Source organism: Malus sylvestris, chromosome 16 (genome assembly GCF_916048215.2).
Source record: "Malus sylvestris chromosome 16, drMalSylv7.2, whole genome shotgun sequence".
NCBI classification, from domain to species: domain Eukaryota; kingdom Viridiplantae; phylum Streptophyta; class Magnoliopsida; order Rosales; family Rosaceae; genus Malus; species Malus sylvestris.
Window position 1 is genome coordinate 9076247 of NC_062275.1, and position 12597 is coordinate 9088843.

At 38.5% G+C, this 12597-nt stretch overlaps 2 protein-coding genes across 4 annotated transcripts; one reads left to right on the forward strand and one right to left on the reverse strand.

Moving 5' to 3' along the window:
• Positions 1-877: 877 nt before the first annotated feature.
• Positions 878-8161, forward strand: LOC126608130 (protein MEI2-like 4). Of its 2 annotated transcripts, XM_050275925.1 has the most exons (15): positions 878-1545; positions 2000-2072; positions 2238-2283; positions 3342-3656; positions 3919-4346; positions 4445-4603; positions 4775-4891; positions 4977-5128; positions 5249-5346; positions 5459-5848; positions 5944-6613; positions 6717-6801; positions 6901-6969; positions 7041-7220; positions 7520-8161. In XM_050275925.1, the coding sequence occupies exons 2-15, from the start codon at positions 2013-2015 to the stop codon at positions 7673-7675; spliced, it is 2925 nt and encodes a 974-aa protein (XP_050131882.1). In that variant the 5' UTR covers positions 878-1545; positions 2000-2012; the 3' UTR covers positions 7676-8161. The 2 variants fall into 2 exon arrangements, with proteins under 2 accessions (XP_050131882.1, XP_050131883.1); XM_050275926.1 differs by lacking the exon at positions 2000-2072 and having other exon boundaries at positions 880-1545.
• Positions 8162-8550: 389 nt separating this feature from the next.
• LOC126608136 (OVARIAN TUMOR DOMAIN-containing deubiquitinating enzyme 1-like) lies at positions 8551-12266 on the reverse strand. 2 transcript variants are annotated; one of them, XM_050275935.1, is made up of 10 exons: positions 12013-12266; positions 11491-11661; positions 11341-11406; positions 11179-11262; positions 10922-11044; positions 10238-10290; positions 10070-10119; positions 9886-9986; positions 9036-9316; positions 8551-8904 (listed from the first exon to the last, which is right to left on the reverse strand). In XM_050275935.1, the coding sequence occupies exons 2-9, from the start codon at positions 11656-11658 to the stop codon at positions 9053-9055; spliced, it is 909 nt and encodes a 302-aa protein (XP_050131892.1). In that variant the 5' UTR covers positions 11659-11661; positions 12013-12266; the 3' UTR covers positions 8551-8904; positions 9036-9052. The 2 variants fall into 2 exon arrangements, with proteins under 2 accessions (XP_050131892.1, XP_050131891.1); XM_050275934.1 differs by having other exon boundaries at positions 8551-8922; positions 12013-12265.
• Positions 12267-12597: the final 331 nt, after the last annotated feature.

Sequence of the window (12597 nt, forward strand, 5' to 3'; positions counted from 1 at the left end):
TTAGAGAGCAATTGTATATCTCATTGCGGGTCTTGTACCCCTACCATGCAATTAAATTGACGAATTTTAAATTTACTAACAAGATCTAAACTATTGTGAAAGCTCATAGACTAACTAAAATTTTACTCGCATCAAGAATATACATATACAAGTGACTTGTACTATATGGACAAAAAAAAAACTTGTACTATTCATTAGAAAAATAATTATGAACTATTCTAATCCTAATCCATCAACCTACCGTCTATCACCATGTAGTTAGTTTAACAATATTAGACAAGTTTTAATTATATTTATTTAGTATAAATTAAATGATATTCACAAAGTATTTCAATTGTGTCCTAAATCAGAAAAGGATTGACATGTAATCCACACATTGACATCATAACGTCTTCAATCAATAATACAATGTTTTTTTTTTCTCTAAAACACTAATACGGCAATGTCATGTGCAAAAGATTATATTATTAATCGATGATGCCACAGTAATGGATCTCTATTATAAAAAATGCTACTGCTATTATATTTGTATCACATTTCTGATAGAGTTAAATTCATATATGTTAGTTGGTCCTACTTTTAATAGAGAAATAATTGTAATATAAAAAATATAATAAGTGTAGGATTTCTCGTCCATTATATGTAAGTTTTCTTTCAAAATCAGCGTCCAGGCCAGGGCCCAAACCCGTCTCTTCCATGTGGACCCCGTCCAACTAAATTACCTAAAAAGTAATAGGCGTTTCTACAAAGTCAATCTCAAAACGGAAGGGCATTTCGTCATTTCACCAGTGACCGGCTCTACACAAACTCAAAGCCTTTTCTTGCCAGCGTGTCATCGGGACAGAGAGAGAGTTGCCAATCACAGCAAGGCCCCTCCTTTACCGAGGCCACACAACGGATTGGGATTTAACGCCGTTAAACAGTTTTAACGGCCACCTCCCCCCAAAATTCTCTCTCGTGTTTGTAGGAGCCTGGTCCAAGTGCCTCCGGTTTTCTATTTCTCTTCCGTCTGCCCGGAAAAAAAAAACAGAAGAATCCAAACACCACCCTCCCCAGCAAAAAAGGCCACAAAAAATCCATCTCTTTCTCTCTCTGGCGGGAGGGCTCCGCATCTCGCCGGAGAATTCCATAGATTCCGACGACCGGCGGAGCTGAAAGAGCAGGAAAGGGAGGAGAAAACGTGCAGCGAGGAGAACGAAGAAGGCATAAAGAAAAGAAGAAAAAAAATGGTTGGCGTGCAATGCAGGGAAAAAGAGCATCAAAGAAGCTTAAGAGGATCTTACACGGCACAGATGCCTAGATGATCCCTTCTCCAATCCCCTTGCCTTATGCCGTAATTTATTCCATTTTTTATATCCTCGTCGTCTCTCCCTCCTCCTCTGCATCCTCGGTTTAAATTCCTCTCTCTCCTCCCTCTCCCTCTCTCTCCCTCTGTTCCTCCGTCTGGTGTCCGGCATCGATTTCTTACTCCAATTGTGATTTCGACGTCCGCGTTCGTCTGATCGTCGTCTGATCGGTTACGTCGGCGGCTCAGCAACTTCACAGGTGAGCTGAATTCCGCCTCCAATTTTCGCCTGAGTGATTTATTTTTCCTTTTAATTTGTTTAATTATTGTTGCTCGTGATCTCGCTGATCTCGTGTGAATTTCTCGCGGATTTGGTACTAAATGAGTTGTGTGATTGTTTAGGATTCGTAGTTACCTTTCTTTTTATTAAATGCGGCTTGGATTTCGCTAAATTTTTCATAATTTAGCTTCTTTTGTTCGAGATCTTGAGCTCATTCCACTAGTAGATTGTTTTCTCTTCAATTCCAGCTTATAAATTCACCGTAATACCGAGAAGCGTATCAAAATTGTCAAAGTTTGTTGTGATTTTTGGCGTGCTAGATTTTTTTTTAATGCTGGAAGGATAATTTTGAATAAGTTTTTAGACGTGGCTGCTGGAGATGGAGTTTTTTTTTTTTTTTTTGAATTTTTTTGAAATATATATGGTTTGTGCAGTCTAATTTTCGTCATGCCATCTGAGATAATGGACCTTAAGGGTTTGTCCTCCTCGTCGTTCTTCTCCGATGAGGTAAGGAACCAACAATTGTGCATCCTTCTGTTCCCATCTGCAGTAAAATTGAGCGTCGGTTACAGAATTCGAAGTTGTATCATATTAACAAGAACTGCTTTATTAGTTCGGTTTTCTTCATTGAGTTCTAGTTTTATTTATTCTCTGTGTTGAAAATTTTGGCAGAGGCAGGTTGGATTTTGGAAGTCAGATAACTTGCCTGATAATCATGGTCAGTACCACCAATCTATAACTTGCATTCGTTTGCAGTCTCACCGTTTAATTCTTATCGAACTTGTTAAACCATTTGGTTAGAGGGCGTTAATAATTAATTGTGAGAATATTTATTTTTGGTAAAAAGAAACCACCATAAGATTGTTGAACTAATATGTCATCTCAATTAATCCATAGCTGTGAGAAATTACGTGACAGTTATAATCGTCTGTTATTTCTTGGCATCCAACCTGTCAAGAAGTTTCTGTTACCGTTTTTTATTACCATTTCAATCAAGAAGTTTCCATTTGTGTTCATGCTGAAAATTAATTTTGTGCCAGTAATCATCTTAGTTACTTATTCAGTAACTGGATCGACCTCTAGTATTCAGAAGTTATTCTTACCTTTCCTGAAAAGAGATGCGGGATGTGGGGTGTTGATAGGGATTTCAGTGTGAGGGTCTGTTTTATTGTTAAGAGGAATAGTTCTGAATTTTGAGCAGTCGATAGGATTGGTGATGAGCACGACTTGATGGTGTTGATCCACAAGATGAAATGTATGATTACAGTGATAAAGATAAGGAGTGGAGGAATGAATGAGAGGATGGTTGCTGTAACAATTTTTCTTTTCAGCTAATTAGTTGTAGATCTGCAACGTTGAGTGGATTCAATATGAGATTCTGGGTGTGGATAATATTTATTTCATAACCTTTTTCCTTTTCTGAAACGTCTTTCTCCCATGAATCTCATATTATTGCTTACAAGAGTCCATGTTTTCAACCTCGTTAACACATTTATAAATTTTCATATTCATGCCTAATAGCCTATAATTAAAATAGGGTGTCACAGAGTGTCCCCTCAATTCTAAGTTTGATCACAACTAATAACTCTAGTTCTATTGGGATAATTCATGGGTAATTATGTAGTAATTCCTGAATCAATACCATCTGTATGAATTAGAGCTGTCTGCCCCCTTTTTGTACCTGGAAAAAAGAAGTTTATATGTTATGCCCTTTCATCATGACAATTAGTTTTGCTTCTATTAAGGAGCAAGTACTGATTCTAATCTTGTGAACAGCTAGTAAGAAGTCACTCGCTTCATCGTCTCTGGAGAAGTGTCAGACAGTGAAGTCTCTGGACCATCCTGAATTTTTTGTTATGCAAGACCAGAAAGTGCATCCCGTCTTCAATAGACAAGCAGTGGGAGCAGAGAGAGCCTTAAGTCATTCCTTGAATTTGTCAAGAACCATGAACCATGATTCAGGAGCAAGATCTAATGTAAATGTTGCGACAGCATCTTATTTTGGAGAAGGTGGTAAAGTCGATATGATGGGAGCTCAGTATGAGAGTAGCCTTTTCTCAAGTTCATTGTCGGAGCTAATGAGTAAGAAGTGTAAGTCTTCTGACTTCAGCATTCCTTCTGTGCAGTTCTGTTTCCAGTGCCAGCTAATAATGTGTTCTGTGCTGTAGTTATTTTGGTGGCTTCAGTTTCATTGCATATTTGCCATATGATTTTTGTTGAATTTCCGGTGCAGTGAGAATATTGCCATTCTGCTGTATCAACTCTGTTCTAGGCTGTAGATTCTTTGATTGATTCAGTTTTGTTGCTTGCTTTCTATGTGATTTTTGTTGAAAATGAAAATTTTCTGATGCAGTAAGATTATCGTCAAACAATGTACTATATGGCCATTCTGTTGATACGGTTGCCTCCCACTATGATGAAGAGGAAGCGTTTGAATCCCTTGAAGAAATTGAGGCCCAAACCATCGGAAACCTCCTCCCTAATGATGACGAGTTGCTTTCTGGAGTTACTGATGGACTTGACTATACGGTCCAACTCAGTGCTAGGGATGATATGGAGGAGTTGGACCTTTTTAGCAGTGTTGGAGGGATGGATTTGGGAGATGATGGTTTGGCAGCTGGTTTAAAGGACTCTGAGTATCCTGGAGAAGTTTCTAATGGTCTGCCATGCAATGGTTCAGTAGTTGGAGAACACCCTAATGGTGAACATCCTTCCCGGACTTTGTTTGTGAGAAATATAAACAGTAACATTGAAGATTCTGAGTTGAGAACCCTGTTTGAGGTATGCTGGATGTCTTAGTTGTGGGATTTGTATTTATTTTCAGCATTAATTATTCTTTGGCCATTGAGTACTGAAATTTTGATAACTGGAATATGCAGCAATATGGAGATATTCACACTCTTTATACAGCCTGCAAGCATCGCGGTTTTGTTATGATATCCTTTTATGACATTAGAGCAGCTCGTAATGCGATGAAATCACTGCAGAATAAACCATTGAGGCGCCGGAAGCTTGACATACATTACTCGATTCCAAAGGTGAGTTCTCACAATGTTATCCCTCAAGATCTGGGCATGTGGTTCCTTTGAGAACGTCAGTATTTTTCATGATTATTGTTACATAGGAGAATTTTATTGGTAATCTATAAATAGCTTTATATCATGCATGCACATTTTATATGGCTAATTACGTGGGTTATCTATTGTCAGGACAACTCTTCTGAGAAAGATGTTAATCAGGGCACCCTTGTAGTATTTAACCTGGATTCTTCTGTTTCAAATGATGAATTACGCCAGATTTTTGGTGTCTATGGAGAAATCAAAGAGGTGAATATATTTTTCCATTTGTTATAGTTGTTTGTGGCAAAAGCATAAGTTCTAATGCATTGTCATTCTTGAACCTGGAGTGCAGATCCGTGAAACCCCAAGCAGAGGTCATCATAAATTTATTGAATTTTATGACATTAGAGCTGCAAACGCTGCTCTTAATGCCTTAAACAACAGTGAAATTTCTGGGAAGCAAATTAAGCTTGAGCCAAGCTGTCCTGGAGGTGCAAGACGGAGGTATTGTCCTACACAATAACTTTGCCTTCATTGCCTGTATTTATTTTCTGCGTTTCTTTTTACTCGAGCAGTGTTAGAAAATCACTGATTTTCTTTTCATCTTCTGTTTTCACATTGCAGCTTGGGGATACATTTATCTCCAGATTTGTTAGAGCAAGATGAATGTGGCCTGTATTTGCAGCAGACTAGCCCTCCTGACGCTATCATTGGATTTTCTGGTAAGTATTACTGTTTGTCTAAAAATCCTCGTCGGATCTAGTTTAGAAGCACATATTAGCTTTATTTGGTCTCATAATGAGTCGTTAACAAGCCCAGTTCCACATGGATCAGTTACATCCAGTTGCACAGATAATGGAAGTATCATGGCTGTACATGCTGCAACGCAAGCTGCGTCCCTTGAAAACGCATTCCACTATGGGGTCTCTTCTAGCGTTCCTAACAGCTTACCTACTGTTCTGAGAGCTGAATCAGTTGGGAATCAGTCTGGCTTTGCTGAGTCCGTTCATTCACCAGGCTCGTTGAAGTTTGACATCCATGGCTCGCCAGCCTTCCATCCTCATTCACTTCCAGAGTATCATGATGGTCTAACTAATTCAGTCAACTGCAGTTCACTGGGCAATGTATCTGCAAGTATCAATGTGAGACCACCAGAAAGAATTGATAACAGGAACTTCCCCAGAGTAAGCTCCAATGGGCACTCAATTGAACTAAATGAAGGTGGTAAGTGGATGATTAACAAACTGCACACTCCTTTATTTTTCTTCAGATTGAAATCTTTTCTTATCTTGATCCTCTGTTTACGCTCTCTTCCTCAGTTTTTGGCTCTACAGGTAATGTTAGCTGCCCTATTCCTGGACATCAATATGCATGGAACAACTCCTATCACCCTCAGCCTCCCGGAATGATATGGCCAAACTCACCATCATTTGTCAATGGACTTTCTTCAGCTCATCCCATTTCTGCAGTCCATCCCCCAACACGTGTTCATGGACTTCCTAGAGCACCATCTCACATGTTAAACCCAGGTTTGCCTATACATAACCATCATGTGGGGTCAGCACCAGTGGTTAATCCTTCTCTGTGGGACAGACGACAATCATATGGAGGAGAATCCCCCGAGGCATCTGGGCTTCATCCAGGCTCTCTTGGGAATATGAGAATCTCAAATAACTCACCACATTCAATGGAATTTGTTTCTCATAACATGTTCCCCCATGTTGGTGGAAACAGCATGGACCTGCCAATTGCCCACAAAAATGCAGGACTGCAAGCCCATCATCAGAGGTGCATGATGTTTCCTGGAAGAGGCCAGATGATTCCCATGATGAATGCCTTTGATCCGCCTACTGAGCATGCAAGAAGTCGTAGAAATGAAGGCAGTGTTAATCAGGGTGACAATAAAAAGCAGTATGAACTTGATGTTGATCGCATCATGCGAGGAGAAGACAACCGAACAACACTTATGATAAAGAACATTCCCAACAAGTAAGTGATTCTGAATAGAAAGAAAGTTCATCTTTGTTAATGGCTCTTTTTTAACTTTCTTGGCACTTAAATAATTCTCGGATCAATGTGTTTGAATCGACAGGTATACTTCAAAGATGCTATTGGCTGCAATCGATGATCGCCATCGAGGAACTTATGATTTCATTTATCTACCAATTGATTTTAAGGCAAGTGACTTCATGTCTGGGTTATTTCCTGTGATATGGTTTCAGATATATTAATTTCACACTCGTAGCAGTATGATGAACATGGTCTTCATGTTGCAGAACAAATGCAATGTGGGATACGCGTTCATCAATTTGACTGATCCTCAAATGATCGTTCCATTTTATCAGGTTTGTTTTCTGTAAAGCTTTAAGATGATAAAACAAATATGCAAAGCTAAATAAGTGTCCAATTTTTGCAGTCATTCAATGGGAAGAAATGGGAGAAGTTCAACAGTGAGAAGGTGGCATCACTTGCATATGCTCGAATTCAGGGAAAAGCTGCTCTGATAGCACATTTCCAGAACTCAAGCTTGATGAATGAGGATAAGCGATGTCGTCCCATTCTCTTCAATACTGGTGGCCCAAATGCCGGTGATCAGGTATGTTGATGGTGACAGAACTCACACACTCGGTTCAAATGGAAGTAAATGGTGCAACTTCAAATTTTAAGTATAGGGAAATGATGAACACACTGTTTTTAGCTTCTTACACACCCTTGTTTAATCTTGGCCATTGATTCCATTTGATTTATTCAATCCAGTGGTTAGAAATGAAGAAGGGTGTGTGAGAAGCTAAAAAAGGCTGATTCACTTCCCTTAAATATATCCAAATAATAATAAGAGAATAACAGTAATATGTGAGATGGAGAGATTACATGCTGACAGTTCTTGATCAACAGGTGCCCTTCCCAATGGGGCATGTTCGCACAAGACCTGGAAAAGCTCGAACAGTCACCCACGATGAGTGCCATGTAGGAAGTCCACCAAGTTTTGGAGACGAGGACCATTCTTACAGCGGAGAGACATCTGCAGGTTCTGCTAAGGAATCAGACTAAGCGCTGCATATTTTTTCCAGGCACTAACCTTACAGTACAGAAGTTCTAATTTGCTTCCACCCTGAATCTTTGGCGACGCATATTTTGGGTGGCTAAAGAGAGGGCCGAGGCAAGATCTTGCGGTGTTTCTTACAAGCCCGTTGAAACCTTAGAGGACGAATGCTTAGCCAATACTAAGCGATTTTCCGGTTTTTTTTCACCATTTTTCTTTTAAATTCCGAAACAGTTAGGACAAAAGACGAAAAGAAGAAAAGGAGCATCGGCTGGAGCGTCGAAATTTTGGGTGATCTTAAGAGTATTTACTTTAACAGAGAAAAATGTATTCTATGTATAGGAGTTTCTGAGCAGGAAGAAGAGATTGTAAACTGCGGTTTGATGAGGTTAATAACTGCTCCGTTTTGTATTTTTTCTTTTCTGGTTTGTGTTGTTTAGTTCTTTGGGGGAGCACATTTGTAACTATTAATATATAAGAGTGTTTAATTTTTATTTTTGAATATTTAAACTCATTATTCATGTATTCGTATAATTCATCGGAAACTGCCAATCGCTCATCGACAGCCCTCCACTCGCACGTCGAGGCGACTGGTGGTGGCTTGCGATGAACGTTCTACATTAACAAGTCAAAGTACTCAATTCGCGTGGGATTTGAGTACTTTGGCTTGTATATCTCTCTTTCACTATCTGTAGCGCGAAAGTTACGACTGATTCGACAAAATTTGCCTTGTCCGGGTTAATCTCAAGATACAGCAGTTATTCGTCAACCTTCACTTATTTATTTTCCAAATGTTTTCGTCGTATGAAATTGAAATTTAGATACAGCATATGTGAAGAAACACTCTTCCGAATTCCGATACATATCTACAACATACCATAAATTCCACAAAAAGCTAAGACCTTGAATTAATATGATCAGGGCATAAATGAAGAAACATCCATTACAGAATCAAAACAACAGGTACTTTTTAAATTGCAAACATCCATTACAGAAGCAGCAGTCACTTTTTAAATTGCAATTTCTTATCGATGATGAAACTACGTCCTGCTCGTTTACAGTTGGCGGTCCTAGAACTGATTTCCCATTTTTTTTCAGGCAAATGTTGTGTTTCTGGCCTCACTCACTTTTAACAGTTCAGAGCAAAGTTACATTCTCCAACTAAATGAGAGCTTTGGCCTTTTACCTTGTAGCATCAAACTCTTGTCAGCACATTCAGCTTGTCTCGATCACTAACCTGGACATTGCCAATTGCCTGTAAGGTATAAACAAACTCAACTTAACCCCACCCCAAAATGGATAACGATAAGCCGCAGCATATAAGCTAAGATTCAAACATTCTAATAAACAATGCAAAGATGTACTTACAGGAACAGGTGAGAGCATCACTTTGGGTAGAGAATATCGTAGTGACCTGGGCGATAAAGCAAGGTAATAAAGGGACTGACTTTCTCAGAGCCCTCACTAGCTTTTGGAGCATCACTTCCAGCAGGAATGAAGTCATGATGATTCACGCTAACACCACCATTATCACATGAGCTACGGTCAAGGTACACAACACGGATTGGCACACCCAGTGCATCTGACAGGGCAGTGATGTGCACGTGGTCACTTTCTTCACCCATCGGTTCCACTGACGATTTGCAAAACTATATGAAGACAAATCACATATGAGAAGGAGACAAAGGGAGACAGATCAGATATTGACGTTGTTGTTCTCTAGTCTTAAGCTAATAACCATGGAAATCTCAAATTGCTTTGCAGAAATAAACCATCTCCATGAGACCGACTTGACTTGCAACCACACAAGACTTGGAGCTTGTCTAGAAGTGCTTTTAGAATGGCTGCAAGTGCTTTTGGAAGCAATTCTTAGCAAAAATGAAAGTGCTTTTGGAACCCAAAAACATTTCTCTAAAAGCGCTTTAGTCATTTTAAAAGCACTTCCAAACGAGCACTTAGTAATTTAATGCAGATAACATAATTAGCATCACGGCCCGACATGGAGAATGTAGATAAGAAGCAAAGGGACCACCATTTTCTTTGCAAGATATATTGAAAATACATCACTATTTGTTATATTAATATGGTTTAATCATCTTCTTGTTCTTTCCCAAGAAACATAGTGTGGTACCTCAAAGAAAATAACTTGGACAACCTCTATCAAGAATAAATAAAATCATGCACTGAGAGATGGCTGAACAAATTTCATTGAACAAACCTGCTCTACGGTTGCATTGGTCAATCCCAATATAAAAGGCTCAAAAAACTCTGAGCGTTTCCTGATTTCACCAGAGGTAACAAATCTAAAAAACATCACAACTAACCAACCAAATGTGTCAGGTGTCAAGTAATAGAGAGATAAAATAGCACACTTAAGAATTGTGTCATATAAATCCACTCACCATAATCAGATACTGACTGATCTCGGCTCCTAAGTATGAGTTCATCATGACTGCAAGAAATAGAAAATCATGTTTATGGCAGTTATGCACACAGCTCAAAACTAGCATCAAATTACTTCCAATTTTCAATTTGTCAAAAAATGTCCGAAGTAAAAGAACTATCTGCACCTTATAGATTCTTCATTTCCTTGAAGAACACTGTCCAGCTGCTCAAGGAATAACTGAAATTTTTTCGACTTGGAGTTAGAAATCATAGTATTCTTTTAAGAGTTATATATTCGAGACTTTTTATAGTCTGGTCAATTTTTGTTTTTGTGAACAGGAATAAATGCAACTAACTGGAACAATATGATGATACTTCTGTACTGTATGTATCACCCACATGTATTGGGACCACGGCCTTATAAGCACACTTTATAAGATGACAACCAGATTCTAGATACTATAATCACCTCTCAAAGCATGAATTTATTAGCTTTAGTATATTTAAGTGGTAGAACGTTAATAAAAAATGATGTAATGCCGGAGCCTTTGAAATCCCATATATCAACAAGATATGGGCTAACAATGCTCTGAAAATTGGGGAAACAAAATATGTGCTTCCAGGCACTATATGCATAAAATACATGGTGCAGAGATATCACATACAATGTTTAAATCATCAGTGACTTCCAATAGTTGATCATACAAAACTCTTATTCATCTCAACAGCGTAAAACCATGTTGAAAACAAAAAGGGCTAACACATAAAGTCAGTGGCTTTACTCAATATCAGAAATGCATCAGCGTAATACAAAAAAGAAATGAATGAACCAATTATACAAAGTGTAAGTGTGAAAATAAAAGAGTTACCGCAAAGAAATCCTCAAAAGTAAAGTCTGCATAACCCAAGCTTTGAAGTGTTTTTCTGCATTGTTCAACATTGGCCTTGATACGGTCAACCTCACTTTGATCTTGTGATTCCAAAATATGCTCCTATTTAGACAGCTCAGATATTGTTAACAGCGAAAAAACCAGAATACATACTTGCATCCAGCAGGAAGCTAACAGTTAGACACCCCATTATACAAAAATCAAAGCAGTTTCAAGGAGTATATACAATGACATACAAGGTACGAAAACATAAAGCTTCGGAAGAAGCAGTTGCCATCTCCCCGTGTACGCCGAATAGCAGCATATTGTTCACCAAGAACCTGCATAAGGATAGTTATAATTAGTTCCATAAGAATCCAATATGGGTAAATGTTAGAAAAAATGAAAGAAAAGAAAACCTTTATTTTCTCCAACAAGATAGCGCTGCCCGATTGGTATTCAGCCGCCAGTGATGATAGAGGTTCCTGTAGATTTATCACATAACAAAAGGGTCAAAACCCGATTGCACGAAATTAACTAAATGGTAGGTCAGTAGTTTCGATTATTGCCTTGTCCCCCACGAAGGGAATTTTCTCAGCCTCCTCGGCTCGAATCGCAGAGTGCTGCAGCATGATATCTTGGTCCCCAAAATTTGCCCACTCATCAAACTCAGGTGTTGCAACCGATGCTGCAGACTCCACTTCCCCATCGACTTGGACCCCATCCTGATTCTGCATTCTCTATTCACACAAACAGCAACAAACAACACTCACATTTCAAAAAAATCCGTACCCTAATTCTTCCATCACTTCAATTCTCCAAATTTCAATCGTAATTGAACACCCAATACTACCAAGATTCTAATACCAACCAAAAGTTTGAACTTTTTATTCCAGCATTCTGTAAATTTGTTAGTCCAAATCAATTGATCAAAAACAAGAATTAAAGAAAGAAACAGGGTTCTCATGATTTGTGGCTAAAACCCAATAAAACCCAAGAATCTACTGGCGGGATACAATTGCAATTAGCAGTAAAGAAGTAAAATTGAGGTGAATACAACGAAGCTGACATATCAGTGTATAGGGGCATACCTAGAGGTGAAACGGCGTCGTGCGCTCAGGGTGTGGGATCGAATTGGAATATGGAAGTGGAGTGACAGCCGTCTGCCGCTTCTCTGGATTTTTACTTGACGATTGATGCCTTAGCAGTAGCAAGAAGGAATTGGGAAAACGATTCGCTTCGCTTTGGAGTCCAGCGTGTTGAGTTTAGTGACGTTTTCTTTCTGTTTGGGATGTCAGTTTTCTACTTTCGACGACTTGTTTTTCCGGGTTTCGTCACGCATTCACTTCACCACATAAATTTACATGCGTGCTTCAATTTCATGCCCATCCATTACTTTAATTGTACTTTTCAGGCGTGGTTTAGTATTATTTATTTAAATAAAAACTAATAAACGTGGTTTGAAATTTTTGAGTTTTAACGTGAATGAAAAAATAAAGAGAAAAAAGAATAGTACCATGATTGATTTTTTTGTGTAAAAATATGGTTTTTCGTTAGCGTAAACAGTACCAAAAGTTTTTTGTTAAAGTTTCATTTATTTAAAGGAATATTAAAGAGGTTTTTAAGAGTAGAACTTTCTATCATCTCATATTTTTAATACAATGTTTATAATATTA

Bases quoted from the DNA above. Each gene is read 5' to 3' on its own strand.
- LOC126608136 (XM_050275935.1), bottom strand. From the start codon at position 11,658: ATGCAGAATCAGGATGGGGTCCAAGTCGATGGGGAAGTGGAGTCTGCA. The intron at 10,291-10,921 runs GTAACTCTTTTA...AAAAAATTTCAG, and splicing joins CTTTTGAGGATTTCTTTGCG to TTATTCCTTGAGCAGCTGGA. The intron at 10,120-10,237 runs GTGCAGATAGTT...TATTTCTTGCAG, and splicing joins GGAAATGAAGAATCTATAAG to TCATGATGAACTCATACTTA.
- LOC126608130 (XM_050275925.1), top strand. From the start codon at position 2,013: ATGCCATCTGAGATAATGGACCTTAAGGGTTTGTCCTCCTCGTCGTTC. The intron at 5,129-5,248 runs GTATTGTCCTAC...TTCACATTGCAG, and splicing joins CCTGGAGGTGCAAGACGGAG to CTTGGGGATACATTTATCTC. The intron at 5,347-5,458 runs GTAAGTATTACT...CACATGGATCAG, and splicing joins CGCTATCATTGGATTTTCTG to TTACATCCAGTTGCACAGAT.